The 18542-nt window shown below is 36.8% G+C and overlaps 1 protein-coding gene across 3 annotated transcripts in view; it reads left to right on the top strand.

Annotated features, from left to right (window-relative positions):
- The window catches only part of MME (membrane metalloendopeptidase), a 95684-nt gene that overhangs the window by 66269 nt on the left and 10873 nt on the right, over window positions 1-18542 (top strand). For all 3 annotated transcript variants that reach the window (XM_032173901.2, XM_032173904.2, XM_032173899.2), the window contains exons 17-20: window positions 7861-7919; window positions 14703-14822; window positions 16312-16445; window positions 16555-16620. In XM_032173901.2, the coding sequence (XP_032029792.1) occupies window positions 7861-7919; window positions 14703-14822; window positions 16312-16445; window positions 16555-16620 (379 nt within the window). The remainder of the gene's footprint in view (window positions 1-7860; window positions 7920-14702; window positions 14823-16311; window positions 16446-16554; window positions 16621-18542) is intronic.

Below are 18542 nucleotides of genomic sequence, written 5' to 3' on the forward strand. Positions count from 1 at the left end.
TTTTTAATGATGGCCATTCTAACTGGTGTGAGATGGTATCTCACTGTGGTTTTGATTTGCATTTCTCTGATGGCCAGTGATGATGAGCATTTTTGCATGTGTTTTTTGGCTGCATAAATGTCTTCTTTTGAGAAGTGTCTGTTCATGTCCTTCGCCCACTTTTTGATGGGGTTGTTTGTTTTTTTCTTGTAAATTTGTTTGAGTTCATTGTAGATTCTGGATATTAGCCCTTTGTCAGATGAGTAGGTTGCAAAAATTTTCTCCCATTCTGTAGGTTGCCTGTTCACTCTGATGGTAGTTTCTTTTGCTGTGCAGAAGCTCTTTAGTTTAATGAGATCCCATTTGTCAATTTTGGCTTTTGTTGCCATTGCTTTTGGTGTTTTAGACATGAAGTCCTTGCCCACGCCTATGTCCTGAATGGTATTGCCTAGGTTTTCTTGTAGGATTTTAATGGTTTTAGGTCTAACATTTAAGTCTTTAATCCATCTTGAATTAATTTTTGTATAAAGTGTAAGGAAGGGATCCAGTTTCAGCTTTCTACATATGGCTAGCCAGTTTTCCCAGCACCATTTATTAAATAGGGAATCCTTTCCCCATTTCTTGTTTTTGTCAGGTTTGTCAAAAATCAGATAGTTGTAGATATGCGGCATCATTTCTGAGGGCTCTGTTCTGTTCCATTGATCTATGTCTCTGTTGTGGTACCAGTACCATGCTGTTTTGGTTACTGTAGCCTTGTAGTATAGTTTGAAGTCAGGTAGCGTGATGCCTCCAGCTTTGTTCTTTTGGCTTAGGATTGACTTGGCGATGCAGGCTCTTTTTTGGTTCCACATGAACTTTAAAGTAGTTTTTTCCAATTCTGCGAAGAAAGTCATTGGTAGCTTGATGGGGATGCTCATGGGATGAAAGAATCAATATCGTGAAAATGGCCATACTGCCCAAGGTAATTTATAGATTCAATAAAATATTTAATTCTAGTGACATGAATTTTCATTTAGAGTTCGTAGAGCAAACATAAATCTCTAAAGAAAAAGATGTACAAGAACAAAAAAAAATGAGTCTCTTGTTTTTAGACTTGATGTTATTTTGTTAGTTTCTCAGGACAGAACTTTCTGTGATATAATTGTGATGGGTGTTGCTAGTGTCTGTGAATCATAACTGTTGAGCCCTGGAGTTAACTTTTTATAAAGTACAAAGAGGAATCTCATTGATGCGTCTCTCTTGCTGTTCTGCATCAAAATGAAAGCATACTGACATTGACAGGAGCCAAGTCAATAAACATTTATTGAGCAGCTAGCTTGTGCAGAACACTGTGCTAAACAAAATAGATGATAAAGAGGAGAACAAGATGTTGCCCTTTACTTGGGAGGCTATGATCTTAAGGGGCAGATGATTAAAAATTAAATCTGATGAAAGGCAGGGTTTGGTTGGTGCTATTACCAGGAAACAAAGTGCTAGAACAGCACTTTTTTCAAACCACAAAGCTTTACTTATTAGTAGAACACAATTTTTCAAACCACAATTAAACCTTTACTTATTAGTAAAACATTCTCTGGGATCAATATGTCAGCATTTAAATTAATATTGAGGTGAACAGAGGATTCACGAAAAACAAAACAAAAATGATTGGCTCATTTCTGTCTGCCCCTTGGTTGCTTCAAGCATGGTGTTTTTTTTCCTAATCTGGTCCACTTGGATGGTGGCACACCTCTGCAATAAGTGGAACCCCTAAAGCTGGCAGCTCAACATCTGTGACTCCGTGGTGCGTATAGAAAGTTCCCGAAAGGCCAGCACCACCAAAAATGGCGGAGCAGTTGGCACCCTGGGAAGTGACGCTGTAGTTTTGCCACTGCAATGAGTGCCTAATAATCTTTTAGTGTTCCAGTTCTGCCATTCACTACCTGTGGCCTTTTAAAGGCCCTGCGGTTTCCTTATTTATAAAATGAGTAGGCTGTGCTAGACCGTAGAATGTGTCTAAGGTTCTTTCTGGCACTAAAATTCTGTGGACCTTACTGTGAAGTTTTCATAAGAGCCAGGAAGTTTTCCTCCTTGGCTTCTCCGCATCAAATGACCCAAGAGAAAAAAACACATTCTTGAGTGGCAGAGAAGTACCTCGTTTCTTTCTAAAATATCCCTTCTGATTTTTCCACTTCACTGTGTTTCTAGAACCAACCTTCTTTCTAAGTTCTGTATAGTTCAACTTGAGTATCAAAGGAAAAATAATTATGCAGAACTTATATGGGTGAATATGATGGCCCAGCAGTGGAAAGTTGATAGTCTCTCGAGGGTGGGCAGCACCGGACACTTGAGACAAAGGACTATCCATAAATGTAGACGGAGATGATTTGTAAAAAGGATTATTTGACTCAGCAAGTATTGCCAGAAAGAAGAGATACACTAAACTTGAACAAATCACTTTAATTTCCCAAGGCAGTATCTGCCATGGCATCCTCATGTTCTGCACATGTTGTAACAGATGAAAATTTTAGATTTTTATGTTTTATGCTTCCATTAAGCCAGCAGAGTCTTTGCAGATTTTCATTGTGTTTTGGGGTTGTAAGAAAAATATGTTTTATTGGCAAAAAGATTTCTGCTTTTTAGTCAGCATTTGATGAGGGATTCTGTTTTGTTTTGTTTTGTTTTGTTTTCCAGAGGGGGAAGGGGAATTAGAAAAGGAAGCTGAATAATTTAAAGGTTGAAATTTTAGGTAGTTCTTTTTTAAAAACAAAACAAAAATATCATCTTCAAACAACACAATTAAAAGGTCCTAAACGTCCATTTAAACTGGAAGAACTTTGCAAAAGAATTCTGATACATTTATTTCAGTGTCATCTCTTGAAAGGACAACATTCAACGGTGCCCAGTTTCTGATAGCCACCACTCTCTACAACGTGCATAGCAATGGTGCCCTCTGCCCTCCTAGAGTCACAGGATGAAATGGGTCAGCACTCCAGGAGCTTGGAGGACCCAATGATATACCAAGGCCCAAATAGCTGAGTGCCTACTATGCTCCCACCACTGGTCTTAGCCTTAGGATTCAATTAAGAACAAAAGATGGAATATTCCTGCCTTCATGGAATTACCTTCTAATGAGCTAGGTAGACAATAGTCTTATGTCAAGTTATGTAAGTACTGAGGGTTATATAGTATGGAATAGGTTTCAGTTCTTTCCTGGAAGTTCTCAGAATTACTTTAAATCAGGAGAAAAGTCACCAAAGAAAATTCTGACAGAAATGATCCACCCACCCAAGTGTCTCCAAAATTAGGAATCTCTCCGAAATAAAGCATACCAAGTGTGTATGCACATATATGTGCATGTACACATATATAAGGTTAGCAAAGACTAAAAAGATTGTGCCTTGTTGCCAAACAGAACTACACACAAACAACTGGTAACATCTAGGAAAGCAGTAGTAATTTTCCATTACCTTTTGTTGAAAGAGAAGTGGCGTCTCCCAGTTTAGTGTCAGAATGAGAGTCCTAGCCTCAGACAGATTCAGGTAAGACACCCATAGTACTTCAGTTATGTTAACAACCGTATGCAGCAATAGAAGTTCTTTGGTCCTACTGTGCTTTTGCCTTTGGGTAAAAAGTTACACTTATGGATCATTGGTAAGAGCCTGTGCTGTGGAGTCAGGGGGTCAGGGGAGTAGACCTGAGTCAGAATTCCTGCTTTGCCTCCTAACCTCTGAACCTAGATTTTTTTCTTTATAATCTGGTGATAATAACTTCACTTTTATTCTGCATGGTTGTGTTGTACGTTGTATGACCTAGAACATAACTTAGGTGCTCATTAAATAGTTACCAGTGTGACATAGTAGTAAGAAATGGTCATCTTCATTTTTAAAGAGGATGGCAAGAAAATGGCATTAATCCCTGTAATGAAATTTTGTGTATGGTGCAGATCAACAGCTTAGGAGTAGGAGAATTGATTGGAAGGTGAGCAGGTTCCTATTCTTAGTTTAAATATAATTTTCCCAGTTATATAACATAGTTTGTAGGTGTATTAGGAAAGAGTTTAATAACCATATTGTGCCTCAGTTTCTGTACCTGCAAATATATGGATGGTTTGAAAGATAAATAAAAGTATATGGAAAACTTCGAAGTCTTGATGAGAGAATATTGATAAATGTAAAGGATTAGAGTGATTATTGTGATTACAAGATAAGAATTCTTTCCACCCAGGGGAGAGGAAGACACAGAAAAACTATCGTATTGCACTGCTGATTTCAAAGGAGTTGCTTTGAGACTACTAAATGCTGAGAAATTGAACACTGGAAGTAAAGGCTCACTAACAATTTTGTTGTTTTCAGTTTTTAAGTTACATAAGAGTGGGTGAAAAAAATTTATTCTAGGTGCTTTTGCAATCTAGTGGGCTTATTATAACCAAAAGGTTATAGGATCAGTCTGTTGTCTTCTGCTTTTCTTCCCAAGTATAAAAATTATTTCTGCACACTTTCATCAGCACTAAGCTTCTTCAGGGCAATCAGAGATAGAAGAGAAACACCTGGTTCCTCTGTCAAGTATATTTCAGTTCTATTCCCCACCCACATTGTTAGCTCAGCTTTGAGGGCCATACTGCTTCTAGTGGCCCCTCTTTGTTTTACTGCCAAATGCCCCCAAACAAGAATAAGCTTACCTGACAAAATTACATCTCATAAATTAAAAATAAGGTTTCTTCCTTCCTGCTTCCCCACTCTTCACTTTATACCACATACATCCCCACATTTTTATGCATACAGACCACCAGAGGAAGGATGAGAAATGGAAGAACAGTGGTTCATCTCTCAAGTCTGATACTGCTCTGTGGAGGCTGTTAGTGTTTGGCCTCTGCACTTTAAAGGTATCTTCAGGTAACCTACACTATCTATTATTTTAGGGCAAGAATCGCCACCATTTCACTTTCTCTTTGTGAATTTTCTCTTCTCTGTGCTGCCAGTCAGGGTCAAATTTGGACTGCATTCAAACCAAAAGAACTTACAGTTTTTGTTACATCACTGTTTAGTTGGCCCTGTTAATTTAGCTTTTATATTAACATTGAGAGATATTTTGTGATTGATCACAAGTATTAGACATTCAGTCTATAGCTGTTATCATCACCTTATTTAAGATGTAATGATGTAATCACAGTACTGCCAATTCTGATTATTACCAGGGACAAAATGTCCTGTGCTTTTGGTAATTCCTCAGACTGGTTTGAGGGCACATCAAGAAAGATCTCAAAGAAGAAAAGGCAAATACTACACACTAGTGCTGCGTAAACCCAACCACCATAATTCTAATTTTATTTGAATGTTCGGTGGTCATAAATAGCTACCTATTTTCTTTAAGGTATAATTCACAGTGGACATTTTAATATGCAAGACGCTCCCTGCTGGAAATTTGCAAACATAAATCAAAATGCAATCTTAAAGCCCTCAATGTAATGTAACAGAAGAGCAGAAAAGCACTAAAACAAAAGGTATGACATTTATTTTTACAAAAGCAATAGACACAAGATGGATAATATATAAACTTCATTCATTTGTGTCCTACTTTTGTGATCTATTGTTATCTGAAACATTAATTTCATATATCCTGTTCCTCTCCTCTGTAACAACAATTTGAAAACAACTTGGATTGGCACCTTTTCCATTTCAATATTAGGATTTTTGACTAGTCTAGAGCCAAAAAATATGCAACCTGTAAAAGCCCATGTAGAATTCACTGTCACTAAACCAGAAGTTCGCAATTGAGAAACTGAACCCTAAAACCACTGGGACCTAGATACCTGTTAAGTTAACTTTTATAGCAATTAAAATTTTAATAACTATAAGCTGTTTACGTAAAAAATTTGCTGCCATGTTTGCTATGAAAATGTCGAGGACACGTCAGAGTTACCTCTTTCAAATCATGCAAGGAACAATGTTTCCCACTAGGAGTGGTAAGAGCACATTTTCCATTTTGACCTTCTTGCCAGACAGCTTGGAATCATATCTGAGCCTGAATTATAGTAACTGTCTGAATATATATAAACATAGTCATAACATATTTCCTAATCATGATTTTTGTTTATTTTCTTGTATAATACTTCGTAGTCACATAAACGCAATCTATTTGTTCTACATAGTTTCTGATCTCTCAATTTTAGTCTAATATCCCTGGGTTTACACATACATGTTTTTCTTGTGAGTCACCACAAATTACGTGGGAAGCAAATAGAGTTTAATTAAAATAAATAAAATTATATTGTTGTAATCATCAAACCTGCAAGAAATATTAAAATACTGATGACTCGGCTGTGACGAAATTAAGGAGGACTGATATTATCAGTCCCCCCCCATCCTGTTTAAAAATGCTTTCTCGATTTAAAACAACAGCAGTAACAAACTGAGGAAGAAACACATTGATCATTCTTCTCCATCTCCAAGCTTATTTTCTTCCTAAAGAAAAATTCACAGAAATGTTAACTAAATTTTTTTAAGTCCCAAATCCTTTATATAAAAAGTCTTAATAAGTTGTTGTAGACAAAACCCATTCTTAGAATTTATCAGTCAGTTGTTATATATTGCCCTGTGCTAGTTATTTTTAAGAGATCAAAATAAAATTCACTTCTGACAGCCCAAAATAGTTACTGACATTGTAACTAAAGTGACGTTGTAACTAAAGCCTACTTCTTACAGCTCACCTGGCAGAGCAGGGTCTAGAAACAGTTCTGATGTAATCTAATTGTGCTAATTACTGTACACCCCTTCTGTGAGTAGGATAATTGTCATACTAACAGTTGCCATGAAAGTAGAACAACTGCAGTGAAGCCATTAGATAATGATCTATGACTACCTTAAATGCATGCATGTGTGCTGACATTTAAGAGGTTATCTGAAGTCAAGCAGTATCCATTTTTCCAATGAGCAAGTAACGATATATGTAATAGTCTACTAAGATGAGAACTTTAGTCTTGTTGCACAAAATTTCTTAACACATGATTATTAATATGCAGTCTTCATAATATCTGAGCAGAGAGACATGGGAACTTTGGCTCTTATCCTCATCCCTCAAATTATCATCTGGGAGCTATTTTTTTCCATTTTCTCATTCAGCCTATAGTTATTTATGCATTTTTCTCATCTCCTCAACTAAACTAGAGTCTCCTCAAGTCAGGAACTGTATTTTATAAAATCTTTAGGTTTTATACAGAGCCTTAGACATGGTATAGACAGACAGATAGACAGACAGACAAATCTACGTAAGATAGATAGACAGACCGACAAATCTACTTAAGAATGACCTGGGTTTCATTTTAAAGTCACACAAAAATATATCTTTGTTCAATTAGCTGGAATGTTGTATTTTTTGAAAACACTTTTAAATGGCAATAATCTGTGACATGTTACTCTAAGACAACTACTTGAGATATCTTAGTTCCCAAAAAGTTTCTTTGTAAACCAGGAATTAACTATTTTTAATATACCTGCATCTGAAGTTTTAATGACCCACACTTCAGTATTCTGTCAACTGCTCCAGAATGGTTGTCATAGTTACCTAGTATCAGGAACATAAAGCTAAATAAATTTCAATACAATCTTAACCCATTGCAGTTTCTGAAGTGATACATTTTAATAGGTTTCACAACATCAGAGGCCTCCATAAAAATCCATGCAAATAAAATAAAAGATTACAGACTTGAATATATGCTGATGTTTTTCAAGAAATAGAAATGCCTTCAAATGAGCTCTCACCTAGTGAACTAATTTTAATTTGTTGATCATGTTTCAAACAGAAAGTTAAGATTCGTCTAGGAATAGTAATAATGCTTTAATTGTGTGAGTGGGTTGAATCAGATAATGCAGTATTATTTGTAATGAGTTCTTATGTTTTCTACAGGTGGATAAGTGGAGCAGCTGTAGTCAATGCATTTTATTCTTCAGGAAGAAATCAGATAGGTAAGGTGTATTCTTAAATAATTATTTAATATTTCTCTATTGTTCCCAACATGTAGCACATTGTATGACCAATTACAATACCTATAAACAAGCACAGCTGAGGCTGACTTATTGATCTATTGAATACATTTCTTGAAAGTACATGCGGCCGGGCGCGGTGGCTCACGCTTGTAATCCCAGCACTTTGGGAGGCCGAGGCGGGCGGATCACGAGGTCAGGAGATCGAGACCACGGTGAAACCCCGTCTCTACTAAAAATACAAAAAAAAAATTAGCTGGGCGTGGTGGTGGGCGCCTGTAGTCCCAGCTACTCGGAGAGGCTGAGGCAGGAGAATGGCGTGAACCCGGGAGGCGGAGCTTGCAGTGAGCCGAGATTGCGCCACTGCCCTCCAGCCTGGGCGACAGAGCGAGACTCTGTCTCAAAAAAAAAAAAAAAAAAGAAAGTAAATGCATCCATGTACCTTCTTTCACTATAATGGGAAAATTCAGATTAGTACAAATCATGTTAAGTAGTTTTGTTTCTTTTACAATATTCTTATCTATATCTAAAATGGTTTATCTTATTTCTAAATATTTTTATTTTATTTCTAAGTACCTTTTTTAAAGTCCCTTGAATATATCTATATAAAGTCATATTGACTTTAAGACTCATTAAGCATTAGCTTCTTCAATAAGGTTTCAAGAGCCAACTTTTCACAGATCCAGTCCTCCTGGCAATTCTGTATGCTGGCTCTGTGAGAGATGATCCTGTTATATGTCATCTTCATTCAGGAAGGCTCCAACGGTTTTAGAAAGTTGGAATCTCAATTATATTAGATTGAATCATATGAAATTGTATTTACCTAGCCACAATTGATCAAAAAAGAAAAAAATTTCATAAGTTCACTTATAGTATTATTACAGACATATACATAGATTAACACATGAATAAATTATCGTATATGATGAATAACTGAATGACATAATATGACAAAAATATTTTCCTCTTCTTGGGAAGGCCTGGACATCTCTGAACATACATTGGCTCACATATGTCACTTATCACATACATTGGCTCATTTTTTTTCAAGGGGCTTTTAGCATTAGAAAGGTACTCAACTGACTCAATACTGCCAGAAATATTCTAAACAAATAGTAGAGCAAGCTTCTGTAGGTGCACTCAGTTCTCCAGGTGTGCTCAGTCATGCCCTTCATTTCTAAACGTGGTCTAGAATTAAGAGAGAAGATAATCTCAGCATTATTCTAAACCATTCTTCTTATATCTCAGAGTCTGTTGTAAGCCTCATTTTTATTGAATTCTATTACCAATTAGATTAGAAATTATAAAAAATCTTACAAGATATTTATCATTGGCTAAAAAAAACTAACCTTAAAATAAATTGTATATTTTTATGTTAAAGTTTGATTATACCTTCCCCCGTTGCTTTGAAGTCTAAAAAGAGTTAGGTTAAGAAGTTACCTACATTTTCTTCTAGTATTTTTATGATTTCTATTTTTGGAGTAAAACCTGAATCTATCTGGAATTTACCTTGGTACATGACCTGAAACTGCATTATATAAAGTAACCAGAAAAGATTGTTTTGTATAACATATAAATAATAAGTAAGATATGTTTACTCGGCTTAAAATTACTTAGCTCAAAGTCTAAGCTAATGTTTTCTGGCTAGGGAAATGATTGCCCAAACCCATACCAGAACGTGCTTAATAATCAACTCCTCAGAATCTTTGCAGTCAGTCCTTTATAACATATTATTTGAAACCATTCAGTCCTTGTTTTAAAATGCCTTTATCTCTAGAGAGTCTTCACTTTGAAGCCCTCTTTTTAATATTCAGTAGTTCTGTCAGTGTCTAGTTCATTTGGTACTGAGACAAACGTAATAATTATCTTTCAATGGAATCCCAAGTCAAATCAAGGCAACTTAGACCCCTTAGTGCTGCATTAGAGCAGACTAAGGGATGCAGCTTCCTTTCAGTCCAGCCCAGGGAGGACCCTGGATCCTATCGGACCTGGTGCTGGTGCATCCTCGGTAGGACCACTCTGGCATGTTCAGTCCTTCAGCCCTTCTCTAGAGTAGGCTCAGGCATTTATGCCAAGACAGGACCTTGTTTGATTCTGAATTACCCCAAGTCCCTGGAGGTGGCCCAAAATTGGCCCACTTCAGGGATTCCCCGATCAGAGAAGAGCTGAAAATATTTTCATTTTGAGTAGAATGTCCTGAAACCAAAGAAGCACACAGAAAAAGGAAAAAGAAGGTAAAAGTGGCCCAATAGTGGTCTATTTCACAAAATAGACAATAATCCTCTGGTAAATCAAGAATTAGCTATAATAACAATTCTGAATATATCAAAAAGACCTTTTCCAAGATCCTTAAAATAAGGATCCAATGGAAATATAAAATAAGAAAACTTGTTAACCTCTTTTCATATGCTTGTCTGCTTCTTGAACAGCAGAAGCAGATGAAGGGAAATCCTTGAAATGTACACTTTTTTCTTTCACAATTTAAATCTTCAAAGTGGGGATTGTCTTAACTAAAAATAGTTGAAGAGTCAAATCTCCATCTTTTTTCTTGATAGGAATGTTTATGTGGGCTGGGTGCGGTGGCTCATGTCTGTAATCTCAGCACTTTGGGAGGCTAAGGTGGGTGGATCACCTGAGGTCAAGAGTTCGAGACCAGCCTGGCCAACATGGTGAAACCCCATCTCTACTAAAAATACAAAAATTAGCCTAGTGTGGTGGTGGGTGCCTGTAATCCCAGCTACTCGGAAGGCTGAGGCACGAGAATCACTTGAACCGAGGAGGCAGAGATTGCAATGAGCTGAGGTCATGCCACTGTGCTCCAGTGCTCCACCCAGGCTGGAGCCTGGGTGGCAAAGCAAAACTCTGTCTCAAAAAAAAAAAAGAAAAGAAGAAGAAATGTGTATATGTATATAAATACACACATACCTACCTATATACATGTCTTCTGCAACACTGTCTTAATGGATTTGGGATAATGTCCATTATAAAATTAGGGTTGGTATAGAGTAGCATGTGCCACGTAAGTGAGCCCCTCCCTCCACACACACATAGACATACGAATACTCCAAATTAGATTGCATACACTTTCTCATGGGATTGGTCATTTTATGTTGTTATGTTAAAAAAAGAACTTGTTTTGTTATATAGAGACTTACCCATATCAATAATTTCTACTTAATTCAGTTTTCACCATTTTGTTAGAACTTACACATGTAGGCTACATTCCAATTTGTATGCATTCCTACTCTTCATATCAACAAAAAAGTCAATTTCCAAGAAAGAAGGCAAACTAAAAGTGCTTAATCCACTGTTCCTCTTCCTTGCATGTTTACTTCATGGAGTTCTAGAAGGCCTCCGTGCCATGACGTTAGGAAAGCTGCACTTCAATGTTTTGTCATATGGTTCTCTGTAAGTTCTAGGTGCTGTTCAGTCATCTTATTAAACCTTAAAATCTCAATCAAGGAAATGTTTTAGTGTATTCTCCTTTTTCATTAAAATTGCAGAAAGGATCTTTTAAATCAATTTTTTTAATTTCTCGAATGTGTAAGTTCTTTGGTGTGTTCAGTCTGTGTCAAATATAAATACCTTGAGATAGTTAAATTTTCTAAATTGCCTTATTTATTCTTAGGAGGTTTATTTTCAGACTTGAAAATTAAGACTGTTTCCAAACATATTGTTAGTCTATTTAATATGAAAAGAATGTTTAGACTATGCATGATGGCTCATGCCTGTAATCCCAGTAGTTTGGAAAGCTGAGGTGGGTTGATTACTTGAGCTCAGGAGTTGATACCAGCCTGGGCAACATGGTAAAACCCCATCTCTACCAAAAACTACAAAAAATTAACTGGGCATGGTGGTGCATTCCTGTGGTCTCAGCTACTTGAGAGGCTGAGATGGGAGGATTTCTTGAGCCTGAAAGGTGGAGGTTGCAGTAAGCCAAGGTCACACCACTGCACTTCAGCCTGGGTGACAGAGTAAGACCCTGTCCCAAAAAAAAAAAAAAAAAAAAAGAATGTTTAATTACTTTTCACCAAAAAAATTACTTAATTGCTGCCTTAGGCTTCATATGAAATATTCTAAAATTGAATTGCTAGCAGCCTTCAAAAAATAAACCACAGAAGTTGTGCTGGGGAGGCAAAAAAAGGGGGAAGAGGAGTCACAGTCTTTTGCTTCATGGCCCAATGACTTATTTAATTAACTAACTTGTTGACAATCATGAACATAAAAAATGCACAACTAAGCAGTTGGTTATAAACAACAGTTGTGACGCCTACTAGGTAACAGCAATAAGGCTAATGGAGAAAATCCTCCTTACAGAGATTTAGCTGACAAAGTAAGAGGGGAGGTCATAATTAGCAAAGTTGAACTTGAAGACTAATATTTAATAAGAACCATAAAAGTCTTATCACTTGCCTGAAGAATGGCATATCAGGGTATGATTAAAGCAGCAGGATCTTTGTAGTTAATATTTAGTCTTGATAGCACATTTCATAACAGCATTTTATATAATGGGTGGATTTTAATCAAAGTACATAGTGTGGGAGATAGTATTCACTTTAAGTTAATAAAGTACTGCACATAATTTTTATACTTTAAGCTAAAAATAAGTTCATGGCTCCGTTTAGCTCAGGCTGCTACACGTGAGGTATAACTTTCATCAAAATTCTCTAAGGACAAAAGTACTTTTTTGTTGTTGTGTCATTTGAATGGTAGGGCAACTTTCCAAATTTTTGTAGAGGTCTGGAGAGCAATTAAATTGCTCAGATGCTTTTTGAAGTCTTCTCTGTAAATATCTAATATTTATCCCTGAAGCCCATGCGAGATTACATTGTGTTCAGCCCACCTGAAAGACAAAGAAATAACATGTGCTACCCTGTGTTAACTAGATCTTAAATTTCTTAAGGTCAGGGCCCTGCTTTTATATTCTTAATGTCCTGCATAGCAATGACCCAGGGCTTTGCGCTTAATAGGTGTTGATACTGAAGGTTTTTTTTTTTAATTACAGAAAGTAATGTTTCAGTTATTCAGTGGATGCTAGAGTCTTAAGCCATTAAAGATAGAATTACTAAACTATGAACATATAATTAATTTAATTTTAATTTCTTTCTAAGGCCAAAGATTAGTTACATCTAAATAACATGACCCAAAATTTTATTAAACAGGGGAAATATATTCCAAGGGAAGATACTCTCCATCTTTTATTAGTATTTAAGACACATTATTAGTATATTTCAGAAATAGTGAAGTATATTTCATGAGAGTATATATTATAAGAGAATACTGGAATGGGGCAGGGAAGGGGAGGGTATGATGGAGGTGGAAAGGTGGGAGAGAACCCTGGAGCCATAGGCCAGAAAGATGTGTTTAGCTAGAGAGCAACGGTAAGCCTTGCAAAGATTTTTAGCAGGGGAATGATGATGCCCAGAGTTGTCTTTAATCTGCCTACAGGATAGATTCAGAGAGTAGATTAGATTTAGAATAGATTGTAGTTGGGTGAGACAGAAAGTGGGAGACCGATTAGGAAATTAAGTCATTCCTGAGACAAAGAATGAGAGTATGTGTGAACAGTAATACTGACAGGAGGAGATAAAGATGCTCCTGAAAGCCACCTCACCCAGCCTCTGCCTAAGCAGACTTGTAAAAGACTGTAAAAGAAAGGAGACATCTAAGATAAGTAGAAACATTTACTTTTGCTGATACAGACCCTTCAAGTGCCATTAGCAGAAATAATACAAAGAGCGAGGGCCTAGAGGGGAAAATGAATTTGATGTTTGACGCATTAAATATAACACGTTTGTGAGACATCTGAATGGAGAAAGTTAGCAAGTTAATGCAGATGTCAGAGTAGACATACTGAAAACTACAATTCATTTATTTATTCACTAAACTCTGTAGGACACATTAGTAAGTTAGGGTGATCATTCATTTATTTATCATTGATTATTCATTGATTCAGCACATTTCCTGAGCCCTGATTATGTTCCAGGTACTATTCTAGTTTTAGGTATTGTTCAATTTTAGGCATTTAGATAATGAACTAGAAAAATGTAGGAAATTAAAAAATAAACAAATGTATGTACAGACACACAAATCTCTGCTGTCAAAGGGCTAATATTTGAGGAGCTGGGGTAGGATTAGGGCAGACAGGAAAAGGAAGGACTGTGATCATAAAGAAATAAATAGAATATGAGGTAGTCATAAGTGCCTTGATGAAAATAAGGTAAGGTTATGTGATTGAGGTATACCTTCAATTGAGTGGCAATATTTATTTAAGATATTATTGTAGATGGATACAATTTCTGCAATAACATTAAAAATAATATTGGTGTTATTGAGTAACTATTTCTTCCAAATATTTATAAGGCGGAAAGGACCTTTTGAATGCAGGTTATAACTTCCCTTCATTCCAAACTCCTTACAGCACAAAACAATCTTAAAAGAGATTGTAAAGTGAATCATGATGATAAATCATAGATTATAGCGCCGCTCCAGGGTGAACTCTGTTGTTATCCATAATAAAATGCCTGCATTGGTTTCTATTACAGAAGGTTTTTGTATATAACTAAGTGAAACTGACATAGTGAACAGCAGCTTAGCAAGCACAAAGCCAACCCCAAGCCTGCCATCACTGAATAATGCCATGGTGGCATGCGCCTGTAGTCCCGGCTACTCAGGAGGCTGAGGAGGGAGGACTGTCTCTAAGAAAATAAAAATTTTTTAAAAATTATGCCACAAACAATCTCTAACTATCTTCTCTCCTTGTAGTCTTCCCAGCCGGCATTCTGCAGCCCCCCTTCTTTAGTGCCCAGCAGTCCAACTCATTGAACTATGGGGGCATCGGCATGGTCATAGGACACGAAATCACCCATGGCTTCGATGACAATGGTAAAGTGCAGTTGACATTTTCCTTTGGCTGAGGTACATGCTCATAAATTTGATTAAGAGTTATTATAATTTATTACTACAAAGCTACATTTATTCAAACATGTATCATTTCTCTAATTTTCACCACACTTTCAATCTTCCCTTTAAATTATTGCTTTAAGAGATGAAAAAATTCTCACAGTGAGGTAAGCAATGTGTGCTTTACACTCTGGCAGAATGAAGTCAATATTCCTATTAGGAAAATATTATGGTGTTTGTCAGCAGCAGTGATAATGCTCGGTCTTAGTTTCCTGATTGTATATGATGTATCTTGTCATACTCTTAAAGGACAGAAGGACAGGCTGCATGTCTGTGTCTTAAAATCAGATATAAAATCAGAAAATATTGTGTCTCCAAGTGCTCATAAGACTCTTAGGCTGCTTTGGGTCAGAGACTTTTTTTTTTCGTCTTGTACCTACTACCTAGTTCAAGTCTTTGCAAACAGTCAGGCACTTAAATGCCACCCTAAATGGCAAAATTAATTTAGAGTTTCAATCAAAGCTGAATTCCTGAGAGGAATAAAGGCATGAAATATCTAAAGAGGTGATAGTTAAATCTATGACAAATTTCGTTCACAAATGGAAAGAAAGTAGAAAGAGAACAACAGAGAGAAAATTCTTAATCCCCATTTTAGAGAGCCAGAGAAAGAAAAAGAGACAGAAATGTTAGAATTCTTAAAAAGACTTACTAAGTGTCTATTAACACAAACTATGCAACAGTCTTTACAGGTGGGTTCTAATACTGTTTCTGTTTTCCAAGTGGAAAAAAATAAAAACACATGAAAGATTTGCCCAAAGATACAAAGATAGGAACTGGTAAAACTAGGAGGTGAGTTCAGGTAGGTTGGCTACATAGCCCTTTTCTTAATCGCTACATCATAGACAAATATGAAAAAGATGGTAATATTGTGTCAAAACACATGATACATATAAATGCAATTGGAGCTCAAAAGGGAGAAAGATCGATGTAGTTTGTGGTTGGCAGGGAAGCTATAGGAGAAAAAGACTTTTTTTGTGTGCTTGAAGTAGAGGGAAACTATGAGCCCACAGTGTCCTATGAAGGGTCCAGGAATATAAAAATGCCAGAATAAAAATGTTGACCATTTTAAAAATCTCAAAATATCAAACTAAACAGACTTGGGTCAAGTAAAAACCATTCAACAGAACAAGGCGTAACTTCAAGAATATTTTGTCTGGCGGCCTCTTCTGAGATATCAAGAGCCAAATGGGTGAAATGTCTGGGTCAATGCTGAGACGCATTAGCAAAGAAAGCTCTGGCAGTCCAGGCTTTGCCAACTCTGTGATGAGGAGGGATGACAGTTTCTCTCATCGTCTGCCTAATTTAATGTTCTGTCACACAGCAGTATTTCAGTCCTTGCACTTTGAATTAAAGATATCTTATAATTCTTGTTGCAATGAGTTCCCCTTTTACTTAAATAAATATATTATAGGCAGAAACTTTAACAAAGATGGAGACCTCGTGGACTGGTGGACTCAACAGTCTGCAAGTAACTTTAAGGAGCAATCCCAGTGCATGGTGTATCAGTATGGAAACTTTTCCTGGGACCTGGCAGGTGGACAGCACGTATGTCATTAGCATTCTCTTGAAAAGTTTTAGACATGTTCAATCTTAAGTGTATTATTGGTGTTGTTTTTTTTTTTTAACAATCCTAATAAAGTGACTTTTTTAACAGCTCAATGGAATTAATACACTGGGAGAAAACATTGCTGATAATGGAGGTCTTGGTCAAGCATACAGAGTAAGTAAAAAGATTTTCTTTCCATTTTAGTGATTTAGAGTGTTTCTCATATTTAATAATTCATTTAAAACCTTTTGCAAAAAAAGAAACTCGTATAATATAAGCAGTAAATGATGAATAGAAAATGGAAAAAAATATACGGAGAAAGAGTTGTGAATATGCTAACCATAAGGGTCAATACATTGATGTGACAGAGCTGAACACTTAAGTTTGCAAAGAGCCAAGAAGAAGAGAAAACGTAGAATATTATATCAGCTGAAATGAGGAGAGAGCAAGTTCACAAAGGAGGCAACATTTTTCTAAGAAATAATCTCTGGAATAAATTTTTTTAGAAGAAATGTCCCATAAGAAGGATTATTTCAGGGTCATTGACTAATATAGGAAATAGGACCTTCAGTTTTGTAGCAGGTGAAGTAGCATTTGGGAACAAAAATCAATGTAAACCACAGGCATATTAAACCATAGTTCATATATGATACAGTAAGGGACTGACGTGGTATGGTTCCAGCACATGGCCTTATAGTCAACCACACTATTACACACAGAGGACTATTAACAGTGGAGCATCCCTTAGAATACCATTTAGCCTTCCATTCATTCTTGCATTCAATACATATTCACTGAGGCTTAATAGGTTTGGCACTATTCAAAGAGCTGGAGATAAAGCAACGAATGCTTTATGAAAGGTCATTATTTGAGGATCTGAGCAAGGGTTAAAAAATAGTCTGGTGGATGCCATGTGCATAAGAAAAGGCAGGGAATTTCATAAAAGGGTGGAGGAATGATGGTCTAGGAAGCAACAAAGAGGAATGAGGATGATTTTGAGTGTTTTTCTCAACTATGAAGTAGCCCATATGTAGGAGAACGAGCAGCATCTACTTGAGATGTCACAAGGAACAAGTTGTTCCTAGGCTAGAACTAGGCTTCTCTAAGACAAGGATGGATGGAATGATCAGTGGAGTGAATGAGGTGTAGAATCATTTGTTCATTATAGAAATGTTTGGATTAGAGTGGAGGAGGATAACATCAATTGTTGGGTCAGGGAAGAGGAAGCACCGGAGAAGTGGAGGAAGAGGTGACTGATGGGGCCTGCAATTTGGCAGTGACCAAAGATGATCAGAGTGCTTGGCAGATTAAGTTAGCTACAAGGTTTCCAAAAGAATGAGTCCAACCAGTTCCAGGGGCATAGTAGATTGCTGCTGCTTTGAATGTTTAGTACTTTTTTTACTCGATGCCAGACATTGTACATTTTACCTCTTTTTTTTTTTTTTTTTTTTTTTTTTTGAGATGATGTCTCATTCTGTCGCCCAGGCTGGAATGCAGTGGCACGATCTCGGCTCACTGCAACCTCTACCTCCTGGGTTCAAGTGATTCTCCTGCCTCGGCCTCCCAAGAATTGGGATTACAGGCATGTGCCACCACGCCTGGCTAATTTTTGTATTTGTAGTAGAGATGGGATTTCGCCATGTTGGCCAGCTGGTCTCAAACTCCTGACATCAAGCAATCCACCTGCCTTGGCCTCCTAAAGTGCTGGGAATACAGGCGTGAGCCACTGTGCCTGGCCACATTTTACCTCTTTGGGTGCTGGATGTTCTTTTGTTCCTATAAATATTCTTGAGCTTTATTCTAGGATACAGTTAAATTCCTTGAAAATGGTTTAATCCTTTTGGGTCTTCCTTTTGTAACTTTTATTGGTTGGGATGGGGACAGTGTTCAGTCTAGGGACATTATTCTCAACTGCCGAGATAAGAATCTACTCTGTGAATCTTGGGGGTTTCCATTCTTGTCCTGTGTAAGTACCATAAATTGTTATCTCTAATCTTTTTGGGATATTGTTTTCCTAGCATTGGGTATTTTGCTCACACACATCTTCAGATCAAGACTAAGCCGAATGCTTGAGGATGACCATCTGTAATCTCTGA

The sequence above is a fragment of the Hylobates moloch genome, unplaced genomic scaffold, assembly GCF_009828535.3.
Source record: "Hylobates moloch isolate HMO894 unplaced genomic scaffold, HMol_V3 SCAFFOLD_13, whole genome shotgun sequence".
NCBI lineage: Eukaryota > Metazoa > Chordata > Mammalia > Primates > Hylobatidae > Hylobates > Hylobates moloch.